General features: G+C 39.8%; 1 protein-coding gene across 1 annotated transcript in view; it reads left to right on the plus strand.

The window, feature by feature from the left end:
- stau2 (staufen double-stranded RNA binding protein 2) overlaps nucleotides 1-11,770 on the plus strand; it is a 92,604-nt gene extending 80,834 nt beyond the window's left edge. The window contains exons 14-15 of the mRNA XM_032551282.1: nucleotides 8,420-8,485; nucleotides 10,381-11,770. Of these exons, the coding sequence (XP_032407173.1) occupies nucleotides 8,420-8,485; nucleotides 10,381-10,416 (102 nt within the window). The 3' untranslated portion in view covers nucleotides 10,417-11,770. The remainder of the gene's footprint in view (nucleotides 1-8,419; nucleotides 8,486-10,380) is intronic.
- The last annotated feature ends 279 nt before the right edge of the window (nucleotides 11,771-12,049 follow it).

A 12,049-nucleotide genomic window follows, 5' to 3' on the forward strand; every position in this document is an offset into this window, starting at 1 on the left:
TTATTCATCAGCAAAACTAAAAATAGATGAACAGGCAGACAGTTGCTCCCCATAACTTCCTCTGTTAAGCTCTCTTCTCAAGTACAATGTGTCATTATCTCTTTGATGGAAAGTGTAAGTGACCAACTTTCTCTGCTTGATCATCCAAAGTGCTTTTCATCATTGCAGACCTAAGTTGCTTAATGTTTTAAGGGCGAAGTTCAGATTTAAGTGTCAAATGATAAAACTCAGACGATCTAGCTTTTCTTGAAGTGCATACTTTTTTACAAGACTACTGAAAGTCTTGTAAAAACTTTCATTAGTTTTTACAAGACACTCTACTCTAAAAATACCAGTAGAGTGTTTTTATTTTTTCAAGTTTGTATTTCTTTCCCTGAAATGCAAATATATTAATATAGGCTGGACTTGTGAAACTATAATGTAATTATTAACATGCAACTCATTCATGGAGGGTTTTAAAAAAATGTTTTTTTTTTCCTTCATCTTATCTAAATATACATTTATTTCAGTCATTTAAATTAAAATTTGAAACTGATATGTGGAATAATTAATTACACACACATAATCTTTTATTTATTATATATTTGATGTTTATGGCTTACAGCTGATGAAAACCCAAAAGTCAGTTTCTCATAAACTGTAAAAAAATTTAAATATGTTTTCAGATCCATACAAAAGGTTTATGACAAAGCTTTCCTGGGCAGAGTTTTGATTTAACAATTGGTTAGCAGATAGATACACCCTCTACTAGGAGAGTGAGCCCCAAAGGCCATTGCAAAAGAAGTTGGTTGTTTAATGCTGTATAAAAGTTTATTAAAATAAAGCTAAGCAGAAGGAAACGGAGCCATAAAATAAATTTTACAAGAAAGACGGTTAACTACAACTAAAAGAAAAAGGTGAGGCTAAGCAAATTGAAGTATTTAAAGGAAATTCACAAGGTGTAGGCTGTGGCTGCTGAAACAACCGAATCTACAGAAGTACAAAATAGAAAAATGGCCAACACCTGCCGAAATCTAGTTCGCTGCATGAACAGCCTTCCCATGACTAGCTACTTAAACACTTTTTGCTCCGATATCTTGACATCAATCTTAAAACACCACACTGATCCTGAAAATAACAAGCTTCATGTACTACTGCACAGTAATATTGTCCAATGGCAGCCTAAAGTAACACTTCATTATTTATACTTATTAGTAGTTACCCAGTATAATTGCTCACAGGTTTTAGCAGTTAAGCTTGCTTCATGTTTTATTTTTTGATATCATTTGATAGGAATGTGATGTTATCACTTGAAAGTTGAGTTCTCAGCTTTCCTGACAAACGTATATTGTGACAAAGTACTGTACCGGTGTTATCATAGAGACCGCCTGTGTCTGCTTATTCTCTTGGCTTCGGTGCTGACAAGGCAACAGCGCAGTACGCTGAGGTGCTCCTGCCCCTCGCCCTCTGCCCATGTGTTTTGTATTACACCCTAGGAGGTGCCATGCTCAGCAGCTCAGTGGTGGGAGGGGGATAAAGCAGTCCTCACTGGCCCAAATGACGCATGACATGGCATTACGCCCCGGGCCCTTATTTATGGCTTCCCATGTCAGCAAAGACTTGCTCCCCTGGGGGGCCCCGCAACCCTTACCCCCCTAACCTAACTCAAGCCGCCTTTGGTGCTCACATTATGCCTGGGAGATACACAAAAGAAAACATTACACTCTTAGGAGTTATGATCACTACAATGTGTAGTTGGGCCAGCTTAACTAAGAGGTGCGCAGGAATCAAGCTGAATTCCTTTTAGTTTATTTAGCAACTGAAGCTTTTGGACTTGCTGCTCTGTTGCACAAGAAATGTCCCGCCAAAGATCAAGTGCTACTTCAGAGGAATTAACGTCATGTCAAGCTGCAGCTCGGCTACCGCCAAGCACACACTGCCTCTTTATCCATGCCTCTGATGTGGAAGAGGATGTGAAATCTGGAGAGAGAGTGAGGAAGAGATTTGAAGAGAGGATCTGAATACATTTTCTCTGTAGTTACTCAAGAACCCATGTACACATCACACCGTATTAACAAATGGACATGTACACTGCCAGCACTCATCCACACGCAGGTGTTCTCCGTGAGCTGTCCGGGAATGTTCCAGTGATCCTTGTCCAGGGTTTTGATGTGGGCAGAGGGAGAAGAAAAGAATTTCGAGCACATGAAAGCCAAGTGGTGGAAAAAGTTAAGGTGGCTGAAAAAGCTAAAGTCCCTGAACTGGAGATAGTTAAAACTGAGAAGGGGGACTCTTCTATCAACCTCTAGGAAACAAACCACAGAGAAAGATGTGATGTGGATGCCATGAAAAAATCAGGGTTAGGACTGGACAAAAAAGATAGCTGGGTTTTTCTCCTCCCTTGTATGCTCATATTACTTTGGAGCTTTGAGGCATAAGCGCTAAAGAGAGGGTACTGTCAAGGGTTTATGTGGCCTTTTGAAAACAAGACAAGCCCTTTCCAGAATAATATATCCAGCCTCAGAACTTTTGCAACAACAGAGTGCTCATTTTTCCATCCTCCCAGGTCCAGCCTGTAAAACGCCCTGTTTGAAATCCACTCTGGTCATTGTTTAGTCTAGTGAATGTCCTTAGATCATCCTCATAAGCAGCTGTCCAGCATCCCCTTCATGTTCCTGCTTCACAGCAGTTCAAAAGCAGCCACCCAGTGTCAGTCAAACTCCTTTTCATATTATTAAGATCTTACATCACATGTTTTAGCTGAACTGATTGCTTTGTTTGAGTAATAGTCCATTTCCTGCTTTAGTAGAGGTGTTTTGTCTATAAAACATGTGGTTCCTACTTTATAGCCATAGTAGAGCGAAATGGTCCCAAATTAAAGCCTTTGAACTATTTACAAGGTACACTTTATCAGGTGTTCAGCTGTGTATTAACACAAATAGCACAAAATAGCATGGCAGCAACTTGTTTAGGGATCTGGACACAATGAAGATGAGTTGCTGAAGTTCAAATTAAGCATGTGAATGAAGGAGAAACAGATTAAAGTGATTTTAAACGTGGCATAGTTTGTGCAACTCAGACTGAGTATTTTAGAAACTGCTGAAATCTATTTATATTTTTATGTTGAGCAATAGTGGTGTCAAAGAAAAAAAAATTAATGGAAGAAGTGAATAAGCAAGCTAGTACAAATTACCACTCTTTGCAACCATCTCTGAATACACAACATAATGAACTTTGAAGAACTTTCATCTGGTATTCAACCTAACCAGGTTTTTTTTGTCAGGCTGAAATAAATGGTGTAACTTTTGACATAATTGGAACCGTTTCAACTATTTACTAAGTTATGATGTGCTGGTGATCTTATTGGCTGCTCTCTGATGGTCATAGCTACAAAAGGCCAGAGAATTATTTACTGTTTATCAAAGGACTACATTTTGGTCAGACTCTTATCCCACAAAGACTTTTACTAAACTACTTCCAGTCTTACTTTATTGTCCAAGTCTCTTCATTAGTTCCATGGAACACAGTCCTCTAACAGAGAGAGCTGATACTGGGGTCTGATTTGTCAGGGTCAATGTGATCCAATGATCCATCATGTCTGTCAAGCTGATGCTGCAGACTCCTGAGGGACCAGGCCTTTGTTTAGCTTAGCCGCTGATGGAAGTCAAGCCTTTGTCAAGGAAACCATTAGGAACGCAGCAGGCCCAGAAAAATGAGCCGACCTTGTCACTCCACATCAGGAGACTGGCCATGGTTGCAGATCATTCCTAAACCTGACACATTTGACCACTGTTTGTCCAATCCTTTGAACTAGGAACTTTAAAATAGATGGAAAAGCTCACAGATGTGAGTAAATGTGAGGGTCTTTGAGTTGGCTATCAGTCTCAGGTTAATGATGGGTGTTGAATGGATAACAATCCAAAGTGGGCACAAAGGAATGAGGTAGTCAATAAGGCAGCAATTAGCACTGTGCTAGTGTGAGATTGTTGTCTGCGCCACCAAAATGAAAAGGTAATAATGACATCTAAGTTCTTGGCAAGAGGACATGATTAGGTACTGTAAACTAGCCCTTCAAGTCAGTAACAGAAAACACACCCTGTACATTCTTTATATTAACTATAACATATGTATATTAGTAGTATCTAAAATATCATATGTACTAGGTGACTGTCTTAAAGTGATCTTTCAAATCAGGTTAGTCTGGGGACTGTTTGGAAAAATCCCCCCAAAAATGTCACATGTTAATTTCTTTTGGTTTACCCTCTAAACTGAGACCATTCTCCCAACAGAGTAGCCTTGGTGCTCAATTTTGGGTGGTATGACAAGAATTTGCCCAGTATTAGCAGCACACAAGTTAGTGATTTGTCTTGTACACGTTAGATAAATTCGACATTACCAAACATGACAGTGGAAAGTGGCATCATAATCTGCTAATGTGGATGCATAAATGGAGAGCAAGGAATTAGATGTTTTCGAGCCACATAAAAGTTTTTATAATATACAGTATGTCTTCTGTTTGGTTTGCTTGATTTTTTTGGTTTTCCAAGAAGTCCATTTACATTCCCACTGTAGGTGAAACAGATCAGAGTTCCACAGAACCAAAAACCACTTACTCCTCATACTTGATAGCAATGCGCTGCTACCACTACCACCAGGTGGCAGTAATGCACAAAGTCATTTTAAAGCGGTGCCTCTCAAGCAAGGACAGTTTTGTCCACATAAAACTTGTTCCTAAAAGAGCCAGCTCTTCTTGCTGCTGGGCAAGACATTGATGTTATTGATATTTAAGCTGATATCATTACAGTTTTTCTGATAGCTATGAATGAGCTTTTACTCCAGCATTTATTTTCTTGCTTGCTGCTTTATACTCTAATTCTATAGCTAGGAATAACGTGCTTACCTGGGATGTGCATTTCTAGAATAAAATACTACTCACTAATAAGTATTCAAGTTCACTTTTGGATATTCATAACTTATTACCATCGGCTCACTAACCAACATTATAACACTTATTTTGCACACACAAAAAGTGTACAACGGACTTATGTACGCCTTTCGCTTGAATTACACAATGCTAATTATTTTTGCTCCCTTTGACAGCAAAATGTTTATTTAAATAGCTGGATAAAGATATACAGCAGTCTACTTTGTGTCGCTCATTCTTCGGAATGAACAAAGTAGAATGAATGACCAAGCAAAAAAAAAAAAATCGGAATTAAGGATGAAGATATTCTGTGAATGTAGCCTTAATAGCCAACAGACCCATTTTTTCTATTTTCTGCAACATATTCAAAGCCATTCCACTTCTTTTCCAATTTGTGCACATCTCAGCACAGAGCATCCTCTAATCTTACCTTCCTTTTCCTGACAGAGACGGAATACCTCCACCTTGCTCATCATAGTCTCAGACTAAACACAATCTATAGTGTTGATGCATCAATGAAGTGGCGTCCTCTAACGAAGGCCAACCCATCACATTAGAAAAATAATGATTTTTTTTTCATTGGCTGTCTTTCCTTACAGATAGGCCCAGTATTTGTCTTGGGCTGTGCGTCCTTTGCTGAGCTGCCGGGCCCTTATGCCTGCCTGTCGTATATCAGCAGCACTGCCACTGTCAGAACCCTGATTTATGGCTGTTTATCTCCGGCCCCTAACCCACTACCTCTCTCCCCCTACTTCAACAGATGGTCCCTGGCTGTTTACTCAGGGCCAAAATGCTTTCAAACTGATTGAATAAATACGACAAACAAGAAGTTTATGGGGAACGTGTTGGTGATCACAGTGTACTGGTTACGGGAGAAAACTTTCTCTGTTTGTAAGATGGAATACCGATCACAAGTCCCAATTTAAACTTCTTTCTTTAGGGGTTTTTCCATTAAATATACATGTGCAGCCATTTGTCCCAACCTGGTTTGGCATACTTTTTAATTCCCCAACATACATTTTTTGCCTTGATTTATGATTATTAACAATGTAACTGTAAAAGCATTCGTTCATCTGTCATGTTCCATGTGGTTGTCGCTTTAAATCTCTTCCAAGTATATTCAGCTTCTAAATCTCGCTGGGTGTCAAAGCTTCACAGAAAAAAAACACACGTTGTGCCATAAATTGTCTGTTAAGAGTCTTGGTGGGGCTTCAGTCGATCTCTGGGTCTCAGGGGGTAAAAGCCTTAAGTAACCCTGACAGTATAAATTTTTCAAATCAGTCCAGCTATTATTGTTCTACATTATTTAGTACCTTAAAGTATCAAGTTTTTAGTTTTTTTTTTATTGATTGATACAATGCAGATTTTGACCCTTGCACCTGCCAGTCATATTTTACCATTCCTGCTTTATGTTCCTTCTTGTGCAAAGAAAAAAGACTTTGAAAATCATTTCTGACGCAAGCCAAGAGATAATGGTTGGTTGAATCCTCCCGTTCATATTGCATTCCGTAGAGACGTTGATTTGGCATACAATTATATGTTTCCATTTGACTGAAGCCTAAAAGATTACTTACTCCTTTAGTACAGATGTCTTAAATACAAATTGGTGTTCATGGAGACGTTTCAGATATTCCTGCTGGGTGAATGAGTTCACAGTGAAATGCAACGATAAGATTTGGTTCACAAATGAATGTGGGCTGGTTTTATAATGAGATATACTTATTCAATCATTACCTCTCACTTATCTACCGAGCACCACCACTTGTGGTCCATTTAAGCTCTAATTAACAGTAAATGAATGTAATGTAATGGATGTAAGCTGGTACTGGACTCTGGTATAAGAAAACACATGCAGCCATCAGATTTGAGCATATTGATGCTACACACACAAATATATATATAAATATATATATAGCTATAGATAGATTGATATGCTGAAATCAATGCTCTCGGTCTTTTAGACTGAATGAACCACTGAGACGTGGAGACATTAAATATTTTCCTGTTGAATAGTTTCTGAGACATCTTTGCTTCCTCTGGCTTGATCATCAAACCTCTCAACTGATGCTGAAAATAACGCACTTTGGGGTGACTTTCTACAGCAGCACCAGTGTATTCACGCTGATTTGTGTTGTTTTCCGACCCATTAGTTGCAGGTCTGGTTCAAACGAGCTGAAAATTCCAGTTACCACCTGAGGTTTCCAACCAGTTTGGACCTGAAAATCCAATATGGCTTCCCCACTTAATATAAAATTGCATTAGATGCTGACATAAAACATCAAAATAGACTTTTGTATTTCAGTTTGTATTGCACGACAGTAGAGGCACCACTTCTTCAGTACGACTTCTTTTCCTAAGATGATGCATGGTGGCTGAAATGAACGAACAACTCCTGCTGGTTTTCTTGAGTCACAACCGAAGCACTGATACGTTGGATGTGATGTCATTCCCAGACCCAAATTCCAACTTACAAGGCAAAATAAAGCAGAACATATACAGTATTCCCCTGTTACACAATCTGCTCACACATTTCTGACAGCGATGCAGAACACATCTGGAACAAATCTTCAGGTTGAAGGAGAAATCTGGTTAAGATTGAACAAAACTGATTGATAACTGACGTTTTTGACTGATGAAAGTGAGAAGAGTAGGTACGATCCTGGAGAGTTTTGTTGTCACTACTAAAATGTTAAAAACACTTCAGAACAACATACCACTTTCCTGTATTAGTCATCATCCTCTGTAACTACCTTAAAATCTGACTTTTTGTGCAGTACTTCATACAACTAAAGCAGAATGAATCCGTCTCACATCACTAACAGTCCAGCTATCTTAAACAGGCTGTCAAAGGAAGGAAATTACATCACTTTGTTTAAGATCCAAGCTTAGAAACATAGACACCTTGTCGTTTGTGGGGTTTTTTTGTTATTCTGTGGCAGTGGATTACTGGTAGTGATTATTTTTCAAATGCTTACACGTCACATTTTAATCTAAACATCATCTCCAACATGTGAGGCTGAGCCATGCAGTTTTCACACTAAAAGTTCCCCTTCTCCACCACAAATTGACCATAATTACATCATTATACAATTAACAGCACTAACATTATGTGCACGCGACGTGTTTATCCTCCCCGTCTGTTTGGCACAGTTGTGAGAATTTGCGGTTTTGATTTATAGGTGTTTAAGACCTGCCGCTTCTGGTTCCGCTGCGGCCACCGCAAATACAGATGTCACTCAGATTGACTTAGGAAAATGGGGAGCAGCCAAAACACAAAGTGGAAATGTTAGCCCAATAATGCTGGATAAACAGTCAGGGAAGTGAAGCCAAAGACAACAGAGAGCGAAGGGAAAGTGTCCTGCTGGCATCAGGTTTCCCAGAGTTAAGTGTTATTTGAAAAGCAGCTGACACTCACTCTCTTCCCACCCAGTCTTCGACTCCCCTACCCTTCCTACCTTCCCTACCTCCCAACTCACATGACCATCTGTTGTCCCCCCCCCCTCCTTCTCTTCTCAGGCTGCTCTAAGTGCCTTGAAACAGCTGTCGGAGCAGGGACTGGACCCAGTGGACGGCCCCATCAAGGTACGTTAGGACCAGAACCACAGGGTTGGGTAAGGGAGGAAAGGTGCTTGTCCAGAGATCAGAATGCGCGTCAGCTTAGTGACGTGCAAATCCTCAGGCACTTCAGGTTGGCCAATCAGGAGCTCCCTTTCCACCCCCACAAACACACATCTATCAGTTCCGCTCAACATTTTTCTTCAATTGGAAAGCAACAGTAGGCGTATGTATTTTACATACACGCTTCTGTCAGAGGTTCATATTTTGCATGATGGCTATCGCCACTATGTCTCAATCATTTTAGACACAAGGGGCTTTTCTCCATGAGCCTCTCCTGTATCTGCTTCACGACAAGGAGATGAGGAAAGGAAGTAGGAAGGATGACTGCAGGAAAGTGCGAATGCTGCAGTTAGGTTTTTTGGAAATTAGGAAGGAAGGCACTGTCAAGTGTTTCTGGAGTATTTTCATTGTAGGTGTGGCCCAGGAGAGCTGAGGCAAAAAGCGAGAAGAAACTGCAGCACTGTTGTGGCAGCCAAGCAGAGATGAGTGGGCAAATATGACAACAATTACCCCTAAGCACTACATTTTTTTTTCCAAAAGTGACTTGCATTTGTATTCAACCTTATTTACTCTAATATCCCTAAATAAATCCAGGGACACCCGATGTCAGTAAATATCTAGCCGTCTTTGAAGGCCTCAAAGGTTTCTAGATAACAGTTAGGCTCAAACAGTAATATGAAGACCAAAGAATACAACAGACAGGTCAGAATTTTCTCCGGCAAGAACAGATACATTGCGTAAACATAAGGCAACAAGGAATAAGTTACAAAACAAGGCAAATCCAGAGAAAATAACAGTTATCACAATGCATTTATCTTGTGTAGAAGTTCACCTTTCAGCAGCACAATGTATGATACAATGAATGGCGAGATCAGGGGTCTCCAACCATAGTCCTCGTGATCTCCTGCAGTGCAAGTTTTAATTGTAGCCATACTCCAACACACCTGAATTTTCCAGACTTTAGCCAAGCTTGATGGCATGGTGAAGAGCTCAACAGGTGGAGTAGATCTCAACAACTAGAGTTGGATACACCTGTGTTAGACCAAAGCATACTCATGTGTCTCAATGGCTCACCTAAATCCAAGGGAGAATCTTTGGAAAGACTTGAAATGGGATGTTATCAGAAGCTCTCCAATCTCCATTTTGCAAAAGAAAAAAAAAAAAAAGATTGGGCATAATTGTCCATCTCCAGATGTGGACTGTTGGTAGAAACATAACCCTAAAGACTTGCAGCCAATTATAGCACAATGTTATTTTGCAATTGCATACCAAATTTTAAAAAATTTTTTGGGAAAAAAAGTGAAAACCATGGAATGTTTTTCCTTCCACTTCACAGTTATGCAGTGTTGATCTGTCACATAAAATCCCAATTAAACACACAGAAGGTTCTAGTTAAAACATGACAACGTTAATGAGGTGTGAATACCTTTGCAAGACATTGTGTTATTTCCACTCGACTGTTCTTGAAAGTACAATAACTGATGTGTATAAAAGGACAATTAGGTAGAAGGAAACAATCTTTTCTTTTTTTCAACCAGACCCTATTCTGGGCCATTTTCCTACAAGTAAACAGAACACCTGGCAGACTTTATCAGTTAGTGTAAAACAGATTGAGTTCAAGGACCTGTTAAGTGGCCTGAGTCACAGTTGCAGCACTTTTCGTGTCTCTTGCAGTTTTTCCTTTACGAGAATTGCTCAGTTTTAAATGAATAATTCACAGAAGACTGAGTGAATCCCTCTGCTTTCCCAGGAAGCGCTGATAGAATTAGCCACAGAGGGAGGGATTATTACCAACATTTCCAGAGTAATCAGACAATTCCCTTCCCACTCCCTAATGCGGGCTTCATTTGTCTTTTCAGACCACCGAACCATGCGGGAGGGAGGATGGACATTAAACAGACTAACTCAGGCACTACCACTCAGGTCTGCAAGGATTCAAAGGCCGTCGTCAAGGAGCTGACAACCCCAACCTCCTCCTCCTCCTCATCCAACAACACCCACCTTACACCCAGAATATTCTCCCGCTCAATTCCCCCACCACCAACACGATTGCCACTGTATCCTGCAAAACCTGTCAACATGCAATAGGGTGGATGTGCACCAAGAAATGACCGACTAAAGCACCATTACCCGAGTCTATGTGAAGACAACACTATCCTAACCCGTTTATCGATGATTTCAGTCAGAGTTTAGATGACAACGTTGGAGCATAAAATACAGAGTAATGAGATAATTGCATGGTACTGTGTGAAATCAAGGGAAGTCCAAAGCGATACACTGCATAGACAATTTGTTCCCTTTGGAATAGATGTTGGTATGGTTAAAAACAAATATGTACATCATGCCATTGAATTACGAAAGAAACATTTTAGAACAGAAACCAACTTGCGTACAGTAGCTTATTTTTTCTGAGGTATTATGTTACCCTTTTTTTTTTCTTTTTGTTATTTTAATATTCTAACAATGCTTGAGTACTGTATTTAAAATTAACCAATGCCAGTGCTGTGAAAGTTGTAGTTGTTGTCTTCATATATAGTCACCCAGCTTACCTTGTACGCTGACAAAAAAAAAAAGAAACTGTTCACCTATCTATATGGATGTGTATGACTTTGCAAGAGTATCATATTCCAAAAAAAAAAAAAAGAATGGCACAAAAAAATTTTCATGTGGACAAAAAGGACAAAACTGGTGTTAGAAGTTTATTATTATTAGAGGTGTTTTAACACGACCCCACACTGGCACGGCGCCACTGGAGCAAAGAAGGAACAAATGCAGAGGCAATGGGGGGGGGCACTGTTTTACTTTTTAACTTTAAGAAAAGCCGCTTATGATTAACATTCTCGCATTTAATGCAGATGTCACGCTCCAGAGAGCTTTGTTGGGACTGCAGGTTCTCCAGCGAGGGAGAAGTTATCCCCAGTGGTTCTTTGTCAGTGAATCGTCCCTTCCTCTCCTCTCCCTCCCTCAAGAGTTTTGTCGATCACATCTACACCCATTGTGTGTGTTGTATTGACTTACCAAGGCATCAACTGGGTGATTTTAATGCCTGCTACTCTGAAGTGCACCATTTGAGGGGAGAGAGAGCCTGTGTCTGAACAGCAGACTGCCGCTCCCCTCCAATTCCATTGACACTTTGGGTCACTTTGTCCACTGACGTTGAAGATGTGTGTTCTTCTTCGCTGTGTGTGCAATGTGTCATAAGGCTGTTTTTGAAATGCAGTAAAAACACCTCAGTTTATGTGAAAAATGGTCTGTTTGTTTGACTCGTTTTTGCTAAATATATCTCCAACACTGATTTTTTTTTTTTTTTTTTTAATTCAACATCTTCACCTTTTTTACTTTGCTTAATAAGACATTAACAAAAACAGTGAATGGAGTATGTTGTAAAATTTCCAGACACAGCAACAAGAGGAGCTGCAGACACTTCTAAAACAGACAGCTTATCTTCTACACATGGTAAGTCTCTTTGGATAACGAATGACTGAGAGAATAATAATATTACCACAAAATCTGAGAGGCAAAGAGTTG

This window comes from Xiphophorus hellerii, chromosome 21 (assembly GCF_003331165.1).
Source record: "Xiphophorus hellerii strain 12219 chromosome 21, Xiphophorus_hellerii-4.1, whole genome shotgun sequence".
NCBI lineage: Eukaryota > Metazoa > Chordata > Actinopteri > Cyprinodontiformes > Poeciliidae > Xiphophorus > Xiphophorus hellerii.